The 21,074-nt window shown below is 42.1% G+C and overlaps 1 protein-coding gene across 2 annotated transcripts in view; it reads right to left on the bottom strand.

Annotated features, from left to right (window-relative positions):
• The window catches only part of RIMS2 (regulating synaptic membrane exocytosis 2), a 355,451-nt gene extending 334,722 nt beyond the window's left edge, over window positions 1-20,729 (bottom strand). The window contains exon 1 of one of the 2 annotated variants that reach the window (XM_033155715.1): window positions 20,662-20,729. In XM_033155715.1, the coding sequence (XP_033011606.1) occupies window positions 20,662-20,714 (53 nt within the window). In that variant the 5' untranslated portion in view covers window positions 20,715-20,729. Of the gene's footprint in view, window positions 1-15,279; window positions 15,634-20,661 lie in introns of those variants that run through there. The other variant, XM_033155716.1, reaches the window with a different exon arrangement.
• Between the last annotated feature and the right edge of the window lie 345 nt (window positions 20,730-21,074).

The raw sequence follows: 21,074 nt of genomic DNA, 5'->3' as shown, positions 1-21,074 counted from the left end.
GAATAATTCTATCTCATGTTAAACTACCGGTAGCTATTAGTGTATATGTAGGTATAAAATTTAAACTACCCACATCAATATTGGAAACATTTCTGACTTAAATGCTTCTTTTAACATTTTCCCAGTTCTTTACCACGTATGACTAAATTAGATATATTTAACTCTAAATTGTATTCTATTTTTGTCCTTCCCACCCACAGAGATTTGCTCCTTTAGGGACAGTCACTCAGAGAGTCTCAATATTATAGAGGATTTGGAAGAAAGACACCGGAACAAAGATAACTCATGACAGAGATACTGGTACTTATATCAATATTAGAGAGAGAGAGTACCCTAATATTATATAATTGAAGGTGCAGGCCCTGATTCAGATACACACATCCTTTGTGTACACAAATTGGTCCATATGTGTACATCTATGCTTCTTATCCCAAAGCAGCATCTTTTGCTGCATAAGCTGTGAGCATGGCAGCCATAGCATTCTTTGGTTCATATATTGGACTAAGGAGTTGGCAAGGCCCATGTGACAGGCTGTGATCATCCCCTCTTTAACCTTCACTTGCATTTCCTTACATGAGTTTAAAGATCAGAGCTTTTAACTCTGGGCTGCAATGAGGTCAGAACAGATCAGGATTGGCAATACAAAGGTTGACCAAATGAAGACCCATAGCTGGAAAAACATATTGTACCCTTAGGAAACAGACCAGATAGAGAAGCCACTGAAGTGTAAATTATGTTAAGCATGAAGGCACATCTGAGAAAGTAGAAAAATATGTGTTTACTCCAAATATCTTCAGAAACCAGAAACTAACATCAATTGCATCACATAGGCAGAATGGTAATTTCAAAACCCATATTGAAGGGAAATATTAAACTTTTAACTTTTTGAACCTTATCCTCTTCCAGAAGACCCCTCCTTACACTTCCTTATACCCCACCATCACCATATACTTCCCTCTTCCACATGCTCTATAAGACTCAAAATCCAAGAAAAATAACAGATTTTGTCCCCATACACATCACACCCTCTTCTCCTACCTACAGGACACTTCGAACATTGAAAACACATCAGCACACTAGACTAGACCAAGAAGCAGGTAAAGGGTTCTGTTGCCTTGCTGAGATCCAAAAATGTTTGAAAATCATAGGCAAAGAATTCCTGTTCCTAGCTTCTGGTTCTGACTTCAACACACATGCACACACACAGGTACAGGGACACTCAATCAGAGAATCCCTTTTTCTTTATTTTGTTAATATTGTGCTCTCCTTTATATCTTAATAATATATTTTAATCTTTAAGGTTATGAATGTATTAGGCTGGGAGATAAAATACACCTGTGATTCAATATTTATTCAATATTAATGTGTTACATCACATTTATTAATATATTTTCCATTCTCTATTATTTCAGCCTGATTTTTTGTTATGTGTCAGGAAACCCCCCTCCCCGTGGGTGGTAGAATCGCGGGAGTGTTTGCGACATAGAGAACCCCCTCCTCTGTTTACCAGTTCGCCCTCCCCTTCCAGCTCCGGAAGCGACCATTCCTCCAGTGGGGAGGGGGAGTTAGAGGCAGGAAGACGATGCAGGGGCTCTGAAAGGATCGCAGAGCCTGAACGCCGAGGGGATAGCGGGGAACGGGGTCAGGTTCCCACGCTCCGAGGCCGCAGGCAGGAAGGACGTGGAAGTGGGAGGTGTGGGTTTAGAATCCCGCGCCTCTTTTGCTGGACAAAGAACCAGAAGGGTTCATTCCTGGACTCTGCGGAGGGATGAGATGGACATTTGAACTTTCGCTCCACTGTAAATAACTTGCACAATAAAGAACTTAGTTTAGAAGTTCTGCGTTTGGAGTTTTACTCATGAGCAGCCACTGAACGTCCTTACAGCATGGATATGGATCTTTGGGTTTAAACTACCTTAGCTGCATTCTCAGGACAGCATGCAGTTTACCCACAAAAAGAATCCCACCTCTCTAGTAAACATGTTTTAAGAGCACATGCAGGCTCTTAGGGATGCATATGACAAGGGCTTTGACAGTTCTCCTAGTTTTAGAAATTGAGGTAGTTCTAGAAAAAGCTAAGTTAAAAGCCCTTCTGCAAGTGTAAATGTAAAATACTTACTTGAATTATCAGGATTGGCATCTTTTTATTAGATGAACATGGAACTCTGATGCTACATTGCTCTATTCACATTTTTGAAATTCAGGTAAGGAAACCACCTGAAAATGTTCAGATATACTGGTACCTATATTTAGCAATCTGAACTTTACAAAATAATGTATGAGACAGACACACAACTTGAAAGGTCTCTGGAAATTACATATACAGTTTTTACATTACATATATAGTTCATATATCTCTTACTCACAGCTAACAGTTCCAACAGTACATGGTTTTATAGAAGACTTCCTAAATTATGTTTTCAAATGCAAATAGAACAGAAACAACAAAACACAAAGCAGGGTAAAAAAAATTCATGTTTATTAAAAGTTACATATGAAAAGTGGAGCTTGTCTGAGCAGCAGCCAAGTCAGTGACTAATACATTCAGAAATCTTCTATAAACATACTGTTGTAGTTTTTTTTATAGCAGATCCTGATTGAGTATTTGGAAGTATATTATCTTATAAGGTGTAAAAGCATCAAACACAGAGCAAAGTGATGACAGGAATTCAGTTAATGTTTTAAATCCATCTATCAACCAAATTTTCCCTTTGTCTTGGATATTATGTATCTACGCAGTAAAAATTGGAACTATTATGTTGTGTCATCTTAATCAAGATGCACAATTTATGTTAAGTCCCCAACTAAGCCTCCTATGATTTCCGCATACAAGCAAGTGTGCATTTTGACATTGTCTTGTAACCTTGTTACCTTTTGACTTTTTTTGAGGACACCAAAAAATGACATATTTGAAACAGAGTTGGTCCACCTATGTGCCTGGTGCCTGAAGCCAGCTCCCTATACAGCACATCCTTGGGGATCTTGCCATCTTCCATTCTATGGACATAACCAAGCCAGAGTAGACACTGCTGAGACAGCAGTGTGAACATGCTTGGAAAGTAGGCTTGGAAGAACACATCTCTGTTTGGAATTCTGTCCTGTCATGTGATGCCCCAAATCTTCCTGATGCAGCACATGTGGAATGTGTTGAGATGTCACTCCTGACAGTTGTAAGTTGCCCACAACACTTCCATAAAGCTGCGTTTTCAACACACAAGCCTGGTAGATCTTTGTATTGGTATTGGATGTTAGCATCACATTCCCCCATAACGTTTTTGAGAGGTGAGCCATTGCCATAGCTGCCTTTCCAATACACTTGTCCAGCTCAGCATCAACGGAGATCTTGCTGGTTATGGTGGAACCTCCAGGTAGACAAAATCATCTACCACCTCAAGCATGTTGTCAGCAATGCTGATTTGTGAAGTACTGGTGATGTCCTGACCATAGCTGTCAAGTTTCGGATTTGAAAATAAGGGATCAGCAGCCTCACCTATCCCAGGGACAGTCACATGGCAGTGGTGGGCGGAGCCAGAAGCAAAAGTGGGCGGCACTGGTGTGAACGCGCACAGTAGGTTTACTGTATTTTGGAAACGCTGCTCATGGGCTACGACACCTGTAAGTGCGGGAAATGGCTCCTGCTTGCTTTGAGGCTGCAAGGAGGCAAGGTCTTCCCAGTCCCTGGCCAGCAGGGGGAGGGAGAGGAGCTGCTTCTTTTGAAAAAACGGGAAATTAAAGGGATATAAAAAAATAAGGGATAGCAGCGGGAAACTGCTTGAAATAAGGGAGATTCCCAGAGAAAACGGGATACTTGACAGCACTGGTCCTGACCCAGGATGTTGCTCTTCATTAGGCTGGTGGTAAAGCCAAACTTCCTGAAAGCTTGGCCAAAATGGCTGAAGAGTGTTTGTAGAGCTTCCTCAGGGTGTGCTGTCAAGGCTGCATCATCTGCAAACAACACCACTTGGATAAGGACCTACTACATTTTTGTCTTGGTGTGGAGCCGTATCAGATTGAACAGACCCCTGTTGCTCCTTGAATGAAGTACACACCATATTCAGTCAAGCTGAAGGCATATGAGAGCAACAGGGAGAAGAATATGCCAAAGAGTTGGGGCAAGAACACAGCCATGTTTCAAGCCGTTCTTTATAGGGAAGACACCCAAGGATGAGCCATCATACTGGACAGTGCCATGCATGTTCTTGTGGACGGACAAAATCATCTTGTGAAGTTTAGGTGGGCATCCTATCTTGCTGAGCAGTGTGAAGAGTCCTTTTCAGCTAACAAGGTCAAAGGCCTTCATCAGGTCTATGGAGGTGGTGTACAACAGGTTTCTCTGCTCTCAGCATTTCTCCTGCAGCTGGTGCAGAGAAAATCATGTCTCACTTATGATATCAAACCTTGCTAAAATGTCAGAGAAAGAGGTGGCCTAGGTTCTCCTGGATTAGAATTAAGGTAAGAAAGAAAAATGAACAAGTCTTCATGGAGCCAGTCACTTTTTATTTCATCTCTGGGTAGTTTACATTGCCGGATAAGTTTGTCAGATAAAGCTTCCTGCCATAACTAGTCATACCACCTTTGGAGGTAGGCTGCTGTTCACTTTTGCAGAGAAATGCTATCTCTTTTTGTGTAGTGAGTCATGAGGAGATGGATCATTAGCAATTTACAGAGAATACCATTATTTGTCTCCCAGGAGAGACATAACGGGGCCAGTCCCAGATCCAATTCAAGTTTGAAGTGTAAAATATCAGAAATTACTCTGAATTACCTCAAACTTATTAACAAACATTCCTACCAAAACCGCTTTGAGGGTTTTTTGTTTTGTTTTTTTACAATCAAGCAGTGTATAAATTTTATGAAATAAATAAATACATTTGTACCTTGCATTGAACATCCCATGCAGCAGAAAGGAGGCATTGCCCCACACATATATGTCGCAGCTTAGCAAATGTTAAGTACCATCTGTGAATCACCTTGAGGGCATGTTCCTTTACTGTTGCTGAGGCTGATTTAATCAGGTAGCCTGTCAAATTCTTTTCCATTCATGTTCAGGGGCTGGGGTTTGGTTGGGGGATTTTGTTGCAGGTTTTTTTTTTTTGCTGTTGGTTTTGTTATCTTTACTTTTGTTCTTGTTGTGATTTATGTGGGAACTGTTCAGTTTGGTTATGTATTTTTAAAAGTTTTATTTATTGTTGATTACTACTTTTGTTATGCTGTAGTTACATATTTTTTCATGTTGTATGCCCCTTGAGTGGAAAGGCGGCATACATATAAAATTATGTATGTATGTATGTATGTATGTTCCAGTATTTTACCTTTTACTTCCCAAACATTTCACAATCCTCCTTTATCCTAGCAGCCAGGGTCAATTAGCATTTTATATATGGCAGCTGCTACCCCTTCAGATCTTTCCAGATTAGTTAAGTATAGTTTTTTAAAGCAAGTGATAGATGTAGTGCCCCATTATTTCTATTATAGGCAGAAGCAAATGATAATATCTGTAATTTCTGAAGACACATAACTGGGAGACCAGGGACAAGGATTTATCAGTAGTGGCCTCGCACCTGTGGAATTCCCCTTACAGGAAAATATATATGGTCTCATCATTGTTAGTCTTTCAACAACAACAAAAACCCTCTGAGAATACATGTGTGCATGTGGATGAATGTTGCATTTGTATTTTCATGTGTTTTAGAGTCCCAGAAGCTGCCTTGTGACACATCTTAATTATCCTTTCAAAAGGGTTGAAAATCTCACCAGTCAGCTGCTTGGTCTGAATCCAGCACTTTCTCCCATCCCAAGCAGCTGATCAGTAGATTGTTAACCTTTTGGAAATGGCACCCTGCCAGTGTGCACAGCCCCAGTTGCTGGATTGGAAATCACACAAGGAGGGCCTGTTTGCACATGCAGTTTCCCATCCATCTCAGGATCCAAGCTCAGAAACCTGCGTAATGTCCCTAGGTTGATTGTGGTGCCTGTATTCTATGCTGAAGGAGTAACAGACTTGACTCACAGTCAACAATCCTCAACCAATCCTGGATGTGCTTACTCTTTTGCTCTGTTTTGGCATATGAGAAGCTTGCATTAGCAAAATAATTTCCAAGATTGGAACATGCATTTCAGCAACTGTGGGCTCAGACCCAACATTACGCTAGTCTCGGAAGAAACCCAAAACATCGTAAAGAATCACATCAATATAATCTCCTTATTGATACAATTAGCTGAATTTCAGAAACACCAGTTTCAGAAGAAGTGTATCTGAAGAAGTGTGCATCTGAAGAAGTGTATCTGAAGAAGTGTGCATGCACACGAAAGCTCATACCAAGAACAAACTCAGTTGGTCTCTAAGGTGCTACTGGAAAGAATTTTCTATTTTGTTCAGTTTCAGAAGAGAAAATCCTTCACATCAAGAAATTTCTAAGGTAAAAAATATGGGTAATAAACAGTCTAAAATTTAGGAAAGCTGCCTTTCACCTGTTCAGACTGTTTGTCCATCTGGTCCAGTGTTCTCTACTGCAATGGTTCCCATTCTTTTTTGTATGGCAACCTACAAGTCCAAAATTACCAACTATGGTAACCCATCAAATTATTGTCACAAGAATTCTGGACCCTAAGTCTTTGGTAGCATCACTTTTGTGCATTTTGTGCACTTCAACTTTGCCTCTTTTATAATCATGATTTGAGACAACCAAGCAAAAGTTTACTTAACACTCTTATTAATAAGGAAGTTGTTTAAGTAGATATTAATACTTGCAAAGTTATTCGTTCTTGTGAACAAGTGACACCAAATAAGGGTAACTGTAAGGAGCAGGGAGTGTACATTTCTCACTCCGAGGGAGAAAGAGTGAGAAAAACCAGCATTTTCTTCATGGTAGCTAGAGTAGGATACATGGTCAAACTAACATGTTCAACTCTTTTCTAGTGCTGATCTTTTTATCATCCCCTTGCAACACTAAGGGCATGTGTCATTGTCAGAGGACCAGCCTCTGTCTCACCCTCCTTATGTGCTTGAGACCCACAAACTTCATGACCTCCTTGCAGGTCACAATCCATAGGTTGGAAGACACTACTCTACTCTGACTAGCAGTGGCTCAGGCAGAATTCTTTTATATCACCTGATTATTTATTATTTTATCCAGTTGAGTGATGCCTTTGACAGACTTAGAGCAATTAGTCTGGTAAACAAAAATGTGAAGGAAATTGGAGGAACATGTATGTAATGACAAATAGAGGAAAGGGAAGTCATCTTTCCATTTGCTCAGGCTGAGTTTATCTTCATCGACAGTCTGTAACAACAGTGACTATCCAAAGAATGGTTGGTAGGAAGGTTCAAGGGAAATAAGCTCTGAAGACAAGCACAATCCACTAAAGGACCAGTTTGCAGCTTAAAGTTGCCTCTGCACAAAATTTGCTCCTAGACGCTTAAGTTGTGGCTGTAGCCTGCAGCATCTTTTATCAGTTAAAGCCATTTAAGCTGGCACCATTTCCTTGATAGCTGGGACTTAGCCACTGTCCTCTATGCTCTGATAACCTCTTGCACTGATTAATGCATTAAAGTGGGGCTGCCCCTAAGGACAGTCCAGAAATATCAGCTCACAGACATTTCTGTTGCTCACTGCATGACTGTGGCAGATTACAAATAGTACATTACACTGATGTTTGTTCATATCCACTGGCTGCTCATCTGTTTCTGAGCCCAGTTCAAGATGCTGGGTGTTACCTATAAAGCCTTGAATGGCTTTGCTCTAATTCCCCTATTTCAAGAAATGAGATCCGTTGATGCTCCGAAACTATAATTGTGGAACATCCTTCCTAGGAAGGTCTGATAGGCTGTCTCATGGTGAGTGATTGACACTGAGAACCTCCTTGTTCTCTTTGGATCTTTAAATGCCTCATAATTTGAACTGGAATTTTGGTCTTAAGCATACTGTCTTTTAAAATGTTTTGAACTTCATAAACATTTGAATTTTAACTTTTCGTGTAATAGTTTTTGTTTTTGCTTTTACTATTCTATAGAAAGACAATTTGTTATAATGATAAATAAATAGAAAGAGCTGGACAAGAGACATATGCTGGGCAGCGTATGTGTGAGAAATGAGCAAGGGATGAAAATGTAATGAGTGAATTCATTTTTCTGAACCACCCACACTTTATTAGTGTAAGGATCAATATGGTGTTAGAGAAATCACAAGGTACCATGACTTACACAGTAATGTGTGAAGATTCTCATCTTCCTTCAAGTTAATCCCTCCTTCTCTCATCCTCATTACATCTGATGACATCCTGCCTTTTCCCTCATCTTAATCTTGTCCAGCTTTCTCAGACTGCAAGCTCTTCAGGCAGAAGCTGTAGCATGTCTGTACCTATGCATTTTTTAACACAGTGATGGTTCTAGATAAGCATATGAAGATGCCTTTTGCCATCAGAATATTGGCTGATTTATTATTTATTTCATAACATTTATACATCACTTTAAAAAAAACACACACACATCAAAGTGACTGTATCTCAGTACAGTCTGTTCTGACAGGCAGCAGCAACTCTCCCCCTTATGTACAAAGTGTATTTATTGTTTCCTACTCCTTTTTCAAAATCCAAGACAATATCATCTATCGATATATCTACACAAAACAATCTCAATATGAAAAACACAGAACCTTGAATTGATTGTAGACATCAGAGAAGTTGCCACAGAATAAGTGTTTTGTTTGTTTGTTTGTTTGTTTGTTTGTAGTTTTTCTATCACACTCAAGCTGCTCCTCTAAGGGAGCAAGCTCCAACATTCTACATCAGTTGAAATGTCCAAACCATCTCCAAGGGCAGCCCCATAAAGAAGCACATTACAATAGTTGTAATGGTACAAAGGCTATTTCAAGTGTAGTGCCCACTTTATGAACCCTTTCCCACAAGAAACCCAACAGACTCCTCCTGTGGTGGTTTTTCCGATAAACAAAAAAACACTTTTATTTTGTCATGCCTTTGGCCTTAATTTTCTGTCACTCCTGCTGTAAGTTGGTACTTTGTTGACTTTTTTTTTTGCTCTCCATGTGTTATTTTGATGTGTGCTCTTGTGTTTGCTTTTTTAATAATTGTAAGCTACTTTGAGGGCTGATTTGACTGAAAGGCAGAGTGTAAATTTGTAGATTGAATAAATAAAATGATGGTGGTGAGATCTTCATTGACTTGTATGCCAATTGCACCTCCACTTGGAAGAGAAAGGTGAAAGAGGGGCAGAAGCTCACCAACAATTTCATACAGCATTTTTGTAAGTGATTCAGCAGGTAAACTTTACACGAAAATATAAAAGCATCATCATAAACATTCTTCTAAGATTCTGTTTCTTCCATAGGATTTAGAAAGGGACAACTTGGGAAAAATATGAAAAAGATATATCAGATCATTGCTGGCCTTGAAAAGGTGATAAGAAAACATTACTATACTATTTTTCAGGATCCTATAATTTGGAGATACTCAATTAAAAATGTGAGGATCCTATAACATCTACTCCTGAAGACCTGCAATGGCTCACTATATGCTACTGGGCCCAATTCAAAGTTTCTGTTCTGACAAATAAAGTTCTGACAGGCTTAGGACCTTGCTAGGGGCACCTCTCCTATATTGTCCTGCCCAGTCTTTGAAAATTGCTGGGTAAGCCTTCTGGCAGTACCATCGAAAATGAGGTTAGCACAGTGTTTCCCAACCTTTTTTCTAAACATGGCTCCAAACCAGAGAAAGTTGTTCCAGGCAACTGCACTGCTTATTTAAAATTCGAGTGATGGGGTGAGCTCTGGTTGGTCTGTCCCAGCTTCTGCCAACCTAGCAGTTCGAAAGCACACCAATGCCTAGATAAATAAGGACCGCTACGGCGGAAAAGTAAACGGTGTTTCTATGCACTCTGGCTTCTGTCACAGTTTTCCATTGCACTAGAAGCAGTTTAGTCATGCTGGCCACATGACCCCGAAAGCTGTCTGTGGACAAATGCTGGCTCCCTTGGCCTGAAGCGAGATGAGCGCCGCACCCCATAGTTGCCTTTGACTAGACTTAACTGTCCAGGGGTCCTTTACCTCTACCTTACCTTACTGCTTATTTTGATGGTTTTAATTGTATATTATGTTTTTTGTCCACCCGAAGATCACTTAAATATTAGAAATAAATAAATCTTCAACAACTTTAAAATGAAAATATAACTATGAATTACTATATCCATCACAACTACGTGAAAATCAAAGATCCAGACAATTTTATATAAAGCAGGAATACCAATGTATATTATATATCTGTTTGGAATGTTTCAGTGTCCCTGAGATACTGGTGCAGTTTCATGAGTTGCAACTGTTCCAGCACAACTGTTGGTGCTGCAACTTTTGGTCCAATTCATAAGCAGGCCCTGCATATACATGGGAAATGTGAATGCTCATGTACTTCCTTCACACCTATAACACAATGCCACTGAATGCATAAACAAATCACACAATCTTACCAACCCTTCCATTATTATATTTTCTGTTGAAGTGGATTTATACCCCATACTTCCAACATAATCACAATGCCAACAACAACTTCATTTTATGTTGTAGGCAGGAGTGAACGTGTTTTCATACTTAACCACTATATCTACATAGAACTCATGTATGGTCTGGCACTTAGAACTGGGAAAAGTTGGAGATAGAATACTGTGTGAAATGGAGCCTCATATGTTCCTGAAATCATAAATGATTAATTACTCCGGGTCCTTGTAGCATGTGGCAGAGGACTCTGATGAGGACTACGTTCAGACTGCTTCTCTTGCAAGCCTTGAACAGAGAACTGGACATAAATAAAATACACCTGGACCACTAAAAATTTAGTGTTATAGGAGAATAGATTTTCTTAAGGGGTGGAAATGACATATATACCAGCATTATCAGACAGCTGAGAATCATCACACAGGTTTTTATATATTTATTTGGTAAAGGCTTTCACACTAGGCATGGGAACCATATTGGAGTCTGTCTCTCTTTTAAGACACAGAAAACTGAACCGGAGCTCAAGGGGATGTCTTGCCTCCTACAGAGGTTTTAAGAGAGACTGCCTGCCAGCCCCAGTGAGCATCAGCCCCAGCGGGCATTAGATTGCCTTCTTTATTCAGGAATCCTAGAACCTCTTATATCTCTTTTAGGCCTATATTATAGTCCACAAAACCAAGTGTCCACAGAATCAAAGTGAGCTAAGTAAAAATGAATAGTAACAATTAGTGAAACTGACACACGGGGGGGGGGGGATCTAACATAATAGTACCATAAGTAGTTTGAGAGTTGACATTGTACAAGTAGTTGTGCAAACTGTATAAAAAAGAGGTAACACACAAAGCTTAACTGTCACAAAGTATAATAATAGAAAAATGCACTAAAGGTTGCACAACATCTTTCACAAATGTATGGCATGCATAGAATTTGGCTACTGTACTATACTAAATACAGGGCTTCTGCTAGCAGAATGGCTGTTGTGAGAGCAGGTTGCCACAATATATTTATTGGATACCAATAAACAATTGGATATAAGGTTAATAGCAATATCTCGTTCTCAGATATTCCATATATAGGATATTTTTAGAGAGAACAATCCCAACAGCAAGAGAATTCTGGATCACCACAGTAAAAACCCATGGAGGTCCCTCCACAGGAACACTGCATGGCTTCATCCAGTGCCTTCACAGGACATAACCTGCCAAAAGCAGGTGTCTCTGCAAAATGGTCATTTCACATGTCATCTACTTCCAGCAAATCACAGCAGGAGTAGCTGCTGACCTTATCAATATGAACTCCTGCTGATTCCAACTCTGCACCACTTCTCTTTGTTTCTTCAAAAAAAGCATAGCAGGAGGAGGGGCTGTAATGGGTTTAAGGATGTACAAACATACATATATAAGTCTATGAATAACTTTGCCCTGGGAAGAGGAAAGGGGGGGAATAATTGATGTGACAGATGATAGTGACACCACTGAATGCTCTTCTAGTAAGCACGTCAATATAATAACAACAGACTCATTAGGCAATATGAATAAAATAGAAATGGCATGAAATAAAAATATATCAGAGGGGAACTAATGCTCAGCTGGTTTCCATCCATTGTTTATATCAAACACTGTATAATTTATCCTTTACATACCTAGCAAGTAAGTATTTTTAAAGAACTCTGAGAGTTTCAGTTCTGTTTTCAAAACAAGCAAAATATATACTTCATTTTAGTGAATGCTTTGCCACATTTACTGAATAGCAGTTCCAAAAGTTCTACAGTATATGATACAGAAAATATGCTCGGAAGCTACTTCCCTTGAAGGATATGCTTAGACTAGGAGCAACAAAACTTACATTTGCAACTATTATTGAGAAACAGAAATCTCAATTTCCATTCAATCACATCGGCCTTCTTCAAGCACCAACATACTGTATTATTATTGTAAACTTAGGAGCAACATGAAGATTTTTAAAAACACCCATCCTCCAACAATGAATTCAACCAGGAGGAGAGAAGATTGAAACTATTTTGAGAAAGAGAAAGGATACATCTTTTGAAAGACAGTACATCATTGCACTACCAGTAGCAAATCAGAGGTCACAACTGCCAAAATGATACTCATATGTGAATAAGGTGTGGCATTGCACCAATATCATATGCATGCCCGGGATGTTGTAGCAACATAACAACATGTGTGAACACTGCAGAAATCGCTACTTTCACCATAAGCAATTTAGTGTCATCATGCAAAATTGTTACTCCACACAGAAATGAGTCATAGCATGACAGAGGGTGGGACTAGGTACAACCCAGCTAACAGCTGCTAAATATCTGAGCCATCGTGAAGTCTGCTATATCAGAACAAACACTATTTCATACTAAGGAGTTAGGATGAGATTACCACTAACACACAGCAAAGCATGATGGACTCCTCACTTGCCTCATACTTGTTGCTCTGGCTACATCAGCACATGCCATTCTTTGTACTGTATCTATCTATCCATATCATCAAGAGATGGCAGTCTAAGATATCTTAAGATCTCATGAGCAAACACAAACTGAAAAATTATCTGCCTGATCCCAAGCCAACTTAAAATGATACTAAACCAAAATCAATCCATGCATACTATATTTTTCTCCTAATTTCTCACACCTAATTATATTGGGGGGAGGGGTATGAATGTGAAAAAATGTCAAATGTATACGATTTTGTCTAAAAACAGAGGAATGTGTTTGTGCCTATTAACCAAACTTGCAATTAAAAGCAAATAAGATATTCTAATATAAAAAAATCAAAATTATTTTAGTCACAGAGATTATGTATTTAAGCACAAATGTTACTAGAAACATAGTAAATACATTTTATAATGTTGATGCCACTGTTCAATTATCTGTTTTAACTATTTTTAATATTGTATTTTTTATATTATAGTTGCCCACCCTGTGACCTCATGGTAAAGGGCAGGTAAGGTATATCTTTAATAACAATAATGTCACTGCTTGTTTGCATATTACATTATTTTTAATGCATATTTTAAGATATAGCAGCCAAAGGCATATAAATATATGTTCTTGGTATAAATTATTTAAATTATTAGTTAGAATTGGAACTGCAAAAGGTAATCTGACTTTTGTTAATATAAATCATGCTGGCTTTCTTCAAAGCACAAACACATTTCATTATTATTGTTAAGTGTGAATACTTTAACCACCTGTTTCTCTTTACATGAAGATAAAAATTACAAGAAAACAATAATTTGTTTGTTCACTGTCACATTGCTAATGATACACAATGATTCCAGCACAAGTCATCAACTAAGCCCAGAAGCCAAGAAGCTTTCAGCTGCAGATTTTGAATCAGCAGTTCAACAAGACAATGGGTTAACATCACTATGATTGCCTAGTAATTTGGTTGGATATTTTTAGCAGTATTTAGGTGCAGGGACTCAGAAGCATTTATTCTGACCCTGTGACAAAATGTTACATAGTGTCCATTGCTTAAAATTAAACACAGCAGTATGCGTTAGAGCACTACTGTAATAACTTCATAAAGCTGTGAATAATAATTTAGAGGTCAGTGTGGCCATTACATAAGAAAAATGACATTTTTGTGATTACATGATGTTTGAGAAACATAGAAAAGCCAAACTCAATCTTGTCTACAAACTTGATCTTAACAGGCAAACAGTAGTTACTATGATAGACCAAAACATGCTAAACATGTTACAAGATTACAAAAGAAGCTTGCATTTCAGCCAGTCAGGTAGTCTTGCCATCCACAACGCATATATGTAAGAAACAAAAATTCAGAGAAATCATGGAGCTTCCTGATATCACTGCCCAAATGGATCAGAGCAGAATCACTTTTCAAGAGAAAGGAACGTAACACAGCCCATGAAGGCAAAATGTCATCAGGACCAGAAACAATTGCCCTGTGCCTGCCTGGACAGCTCCGTGGTGCTGAAGTTACAGAGCAGCTCGGCAGCTTTTTCTCCGTGGCGGCTATTGCTGCCTGCGAGGCCTGCGCCCTCCGTGCTGCTGCTAGCCAAGTGGCCCACAGGTGCAGGGACAAGGACTGCTTGCCAGAACGCAAGGAATCGGTCAATGTAGGGTGGGAGGGCTACACGTTGTTGCAGGAAGATGGCGGCGCTCGCAAACCCACCCCGACAGAAGGCTACCAAGGCCTCGCCGGTACATCTCGCTCTGCCCGGGATGTGCTGCTAAGAGAAGGCAAGGCAGGAGGCGAAGGAAGGCCACTTTGGCGGTGGCGACTGCGAGGAAAGGCCTACTCCAGCTGCCACCAGATTCTCGTGTGCGCTTAGTTCCTTTTCCCAGCCATGCTGCCGCGGCCGCCTCCTCCTCCTGATACCATCCGCTTCCTACACACCGGGTTACAACAGCACCTGTGCGGCCATATTGGGTGCCTGGCCCCAGTCCATGCCTGGCTGAACGGCGAATAGGAGCCTGGAAACCGGGGAGGGGAGGGAACCGCTTGCTCTTTTCCATCTCCTGCAGGGATGGACCGAGGCAAGAGGCAGCCACAATGAGGAGCTAAATGCACTGGCAAGCAGCCTCCGTGGCAGCCTCAAATCGCTCCTCTCATGAGTCTACCACCTCACACAAATGCACACCAGCCAGCCAGCCCCTACCTAACCCAAGCAATGCCCTAGGGAGGGGTGGAAAGCGAGGGGCTCGGCGGCCTCACCCTTCCTCCTTCTCCTGAATGAGCCACACAACCGTGGGAAGAGGGTGGGGGGGAAGAGAAGAGAGGAAAGTAGCCCTTACTTAAGCACGGATTGCTCCTTCTCTTCTTCCTTCTTCTGGCGATCCATGACGGCTTGGATGATCTTCCTCTCTTCCTCCGTGAGGTGGCTGAGGTCGGGCATCTCGGACTGAGGTGGAGGCGGCTGAGGAGGAGGCGCAGGGCCGCCCCGGGGCCCAACAGGAGCCGACATATTTGGTAGACGGAGCTTCAGCAACACTCTATACTGGAAAACACTGGGCTAACTCAGGCGGGGGTAGCGGAACAAACAGCCGCCGCCGCCGCCGCGGAGTGAAATACATACAAATCAATATACTTTTGGAATCAATCGGCCACCTAATTAATGCCCTGCTTGGGAGGGAAGGGGAAGAATCAGCGTCCGTGAAGGTGGGAAAGGGGGCTTGCTTTGGGTGAGATGAGAGGGGAGCAACAATAAAGGGTCCCTCTCCCCCACCTCCTCCGCACACACAACCCCTCTCACCTGCTCAGTGGTGAGGAAAGCGGGGAAGGAGTCGGACAGTGATGGTTTCTGGGGAGGGAGAAGGATCTTCCGAGGGAAAACGGAAGGGGGAGCCCGCACTAAGTGGGGGAGGAATGGGGTCGGGGTGGGGGGCACCACAACACGGAGGAGCTTAAGGGGAAGAGCCGGGGGGCTGTAGTTGGTGAGGGGTGTCGGTTGGGCTCTGGCGGGATGGAGTGAGGGGCAGTATTGGGGGCTTCTCACTCCAATCGAAGGCGCCCCCTGCTTGCGACCGGAGAGGAGGAGGTCGCCCGACGCCCGGGCCAGGGGAGCCCTCGCAAGGCAGCGGAAGGGCCAGGGGCTCCGGGAGCGGGCTGAGGGGGCGAAGCGTCGGGGTGTCGCGCGCTGTAATAGTAATGGTAGTGCCGATGGTGAGAGAGGAGCCCCGCCGGCACCCTGAAGCGCAGAGCGGGAGAAAACCCCTTGGGGCGAGGGCGAGTCCCGAGCGCCAGCAGCTCCCGCCGGCTCATAATTCCAACCCGCTGTCCATGGAGGGGACCGTGGGGCAAAGCAGCTCCCGCCGGCGGCTTCCTCCTCCTCTGCCGCCGCCGCCGCCACCACCACCAGCAGCCGCCGCTTCCGCCACCCGCGCTTCAACAAGGCCTCGCCGCCGCCGCCGCCTCTCGTGGGTGCCTCGCTCGGCTGCTCTTCTCTCAGCTCCGCTGCTGGCGACGAGCCGCCTAACCCATCGCATCGCGGAATTAAGAGGAGGGAAAGGGGAGCCGGGCGGGGGGAACGACGACGACGACAATAGCAGGAATCACGGGAAGGGACTCCTCATCTTCCTCCCCGAATCTTCCCCCTCCCGCTATTTCTCTTTTTCTCTCCTTTCCCCCCTCTTTCTTTCGTCTTCCTCCCCCTCTCCCAGCCCGACAGCGACGTTTCTGTCTTGTCGCCTGAAGGCGCGGGAACGGAGCGCGGGGCGGGGCGCGCTGAGGAGAAATGCGGGGAGCATTAAAGGGAAAAGCCGCTCGCTTCCCACACAGCCTCGAGACGAAGCCTCGTGCGACACGACGCGCGTCGGCAACGTCGGTTGGAGGGGGGGGTGAAGCAGGGAGAGGCAGGCTGTGAGGGGAAGATGTTGGGGATGAGGCGGGTAGGCGGGGCGGCGCGCGAAGGAGGGGAGGGGGGCAGAAGAGAGAGAGAGAGAGAGAGGAGTTGCGTTTGTATAAACGCACCGGGAAAGGCGCGCAGGGGGGGGGGGGGTCAGGCGAATGGCTGCGATAAAAATCACGCGAGGCAAAAGTGGGAGGAGCCAAGTGGCACCGGGGACGCGCGCAATTGAGAGGAATGGGCCCAGCCGCTCCAGGGAGGCCGGGCGAAAAGTCCGTGAGGGAGCGGGCGGGGCGGGGCGGAGAGCGTGACAGACAAGCGCCCTGCCTGCCTCAGCCGTTATTTCTAGCGAGCTATGGAGGCGCGGAGATAAAAGGTGGCATGGAAGAGAAGGGAGGCCAGTTCCCCCCTCCCCTCCACACACACACACACCCCGAAATTCGGGTGAAGAGAGGCAAGGCTGAGCCAGGGAAAACCCTGCGGAGGAAGAGGCACAACTTCGCGAGGAAAAAGAGATGTGCCAAGGTAGTTTTCTGGCTCTTGTGGACCCAACGCCAACGCAGATTTGTTGCTTGCTCCCTCGGTAACTTCAACTGCTGTCACATTCACATTGAGGGAGATCTCGCTGTATGCGAGTGGCAGTTGGCCAAGGGGCAGGGGAAACGCTAACAGGGTGGACAGACAGCTGCAGCTGGCATGGGAAGGGCTATGGGTTAAAGTGGGGGCTGTAATCTGTGTTTGGGATTACATAACCAAGGAACGGTTGCTATTTTAGATTCATTTAATAAGGGGATATAAGGGCCTGAACATAGGTATTTGACTTTAGGGCAGCTGTGGCCAACCCTTTGGGCATGTATGTACGGGGCCAAGGGCAAGGGATGGCCCCACTGCTACAGGGCACACTGCAGAACATACTTAGGCAGTTGCCCTGTCACTGGCTCCATTGGGGATGGTTTCGCTTCTTCCATGCTGAGCTAGACAACCGGCAAGGCAATGTAGAGAGATGCAAGGTTTGTGGCACCTCTTGTCACCTGGAAGCCACCTGTGCCTTCAGTTAGACATCTATAATGTCTCCATGTGAGGGAAAAACATCTGTAAACATTACAGATGCAGTACTTTGTAGTTCCACTGTGGCACAAAAATAAGGATCTTCATAATTTATTTATAGAAGGTCTCCCCAAATCTTGCATTCATCTGTATAGACTGCATGGTAAAAATCAAGGAGCCAGCACTTTGTGGCATCAGTGAGGCACAAAAATTGGATCCCAAATATTCAACTTTGTGGCTATTATATTGACCTCACGACAAGCGCAGATCCAGAAGTTAATGACATTGCTATGGCATGAAAACATGGTTGCAAGATGCAAGTCCTTGTGCTTTTTACACAAAATTACCCCATTTCCACCATCAAATCATACAGTAGTTCACATCAGTACCTATGGGCTTCGTTACAATAATGATAAATTCCACCTTGTGGTGCAAAAACGTAGATGCTCCAGATCCATTTAATCTGTACTCATGATGACACAGTAACTCATAATCATTTGTAGTGCACCAATGCTGGAACCTAGATTTGTAGCACATCATCTCATCATGCATCTTTTTTTAAATAGAATATTGAAATCCATTATATAATCACAGTTCGCCTACACACACTCCAAAATAATCTTTCCAACATCATCTGGCTTTTTGCATGGGTCTTCATAGATCCTTTAAGTTTTACATGTATCCTTACATCAAACCATACCATACCATATAGCCATGGCTTATCCCTGGAGCATGAAGAACACGAATCCAATATGTGCTCTGTGTGTAATCTACATCAAGGGATCAGAATACACTGTGTCCACATAGTTTTGTCATTTGAGTCCTAATTAATTTTAATAAAATGAATATTTTTAAAAAATGTATCAGTTATTTTTTTCCCTCTGCTTTCCAGAGCCTAGCACCTTCCTGATGTTTTGGACTACAGCTCTCATCACTAGCTCCATGCTGTAATCTAAAAACATCTGGAAGGCATCAGCTTGGAGAAGGCTGAGGGCACTTCCTAAACTTATACTAATATCAGTTCACTGCATTGTAAAAATCACAATGCTAGTGAGTCTTTTCATTACTGTGTCACAAAAACTGGAATTTGGAAATGATACTTCCCAGACTGAATTATTTTTCCATTCCAACAACAAATTATGCTTCACATATCATAAAATATATAGTTCCAGCTCTTCCTAAACACACTTACCACTTGAAGCCTCTTAACTTAATACATTCATATCATAACATTGTACCAGATGGTTGTAAAAAATGTTTACAGACTAGCTCAGATACAGTTCAATACAGTTATGCCCAGGAAACTGGTTATTTGAGAGACTAGCTGGTGAAATGGTTGTTTTTTTTAATGCATTCACTACATAAAAATCTGTACTTCAGATTTATGTTTTTATGATGCAATATTAACTATTAGTATTGGCACTCAATGTAACACTTTCAAGGGGTCAAAGTGCTTCTGAAACAGGTTTTTTCCAATCTATATTCTTGCCCCACAGTAGTTCCATGAATTTTACATCAATTCATTTACCTTTAAAAAAAAATTGTTGCTCAACCTTGATCAGTGCCAATACGAAACGGTACAAGATGACATAAATTAATTTAAAAGACATCAGTAAAATAAAATAAATAAATAAATCCTGCAAACAATGGTCACTAGAAACAGCTGGACACAGGCGGTTAAAACAGTAACTCATTAAAAACCTACAAAGCTGGAGTACTGTAAACATTTTGAAATGGAACCTGCTATTTCTGCTATGCCCAAAAGAAGGTGTCACAAAGCACTGTGTTATTTGTATATTGTGAGTCTATGCAGATCATAAACTGTAATTTGATAGTGGGTTAGAATTGAGGTCCTCCATGTAAAAGACATGAGGATCCATGATTAGAATATTTGTGTTTTCACCACAATGGCAGTATAAAGTACTAGATTCATGGTTTTATACTGCAGGCTGTGGACAAGGATGTGAGCGATTTGATGGCAGTTTTGTATGATCTATAACAAAAAATTAATTTAGCAGAATCTATTTATATTATGCTAGATCAAACTTTTTTACTATCTGCTACCTGCCTGAAAATCATGGTGGAGACATGTAGGAGAAAAAGACAAATAAGGCCCACTGTGACTGTGCTTAGATGAAGGTCTCCACCAGTGACCAGCACATATCTACTATTTCTACTATTGCCAAAGTAGAAAGCTTTGCACCTAGTCCAGCTAGGAATAATTTGAACATGGAATAATTTCCTATACTGTATAATATAATAATAAATAGCTGTGAAATAATTTGAAAATGTCTGTGTCCACCTTAGAGTCTATTGTCCAATATATGCATTATTTGCATTTACTGTGTTAGGGTCATTGATTAGCTAACATCTAATCCAGTTTTTCATTTCTTACCCCTTCTAATAAATCTAAACACTGTTTGAAATAATTCAACAGAATCTTATTATTGCCTGATTGAAATCCATGCAGTATAGAACAGTTACCCAAGGAACTACAGTAAATTAAGTTCTATAGCAGCTAGCTACTGGGTTGAAATGCTAAGGGCTTCTTTCAAAATGAGTTAGCACAACTTCAGAACTGGAGGAAACAACTAGATATATATCAGAGCAAACTGTCTTGTGGCAAACATGATAGTTTTCCATGACCAAGAAAATCACATTTATTAAGATGTTTGTTTGTTTGTTTTACTTATATCTCGTTTTATAGAGACTTTCAAAACGGCTTGCAAAAGATTTGTACGTACAATATAATCACATTCAAGGGTAGTATTAGCAACAGAAATACCGTGGTGTCCATATGGTGCCAGGATTCTTCAGGCAGCATTTCCCTGACTTCATCTTTGGTCTTCCGTAGTGTTGCCAAGCAGCAAAGTCACATAGAGACTCTGACATAACAGAGTGGACCTCTGTCACTCAGTATACAGTATGGTGATTTCAAGTCTTCCTGTGTTGGCAGCATCTATGAGTAATGGGTTTGGGTTTTCCTTCTTCAGACTTCTGACAAGATTTTAAAAACTAGCTGGGAAGTGCCCACACACCTAGTACCTGACCACACACCTATACTGACATACCAGCTACATTTCATCTATTCTTTTGAAACTGAGAGAGAATTACCGGTACTCTTTTCTCTGGCTCTTCAGCTGTTGGTCTATGTCCAAGAAGAATAGATTCATGACTGGTAGTTTCCCAAGTGAGCTG

Source organism: Lacerta agilis, chromosome 7, assembly GCF_009819535.1.
Source record: "Lacerta agilis isolate rLacAgi1 chromosome 7, rLacAgi1.pri, whole genome shotgun sequence".
Taxonomy (NCBI): Eukaryota; Metazoa; Chordata; class Lepidosauria; order Squamata; family Lacertidae; genus Lacerta; species Lacerta agilis.
The sequence above is the reverse complement of the archived record's forward strand: the minus strand, read 5'-3'. Positions and strand labels throughout refer to the sequence as shown.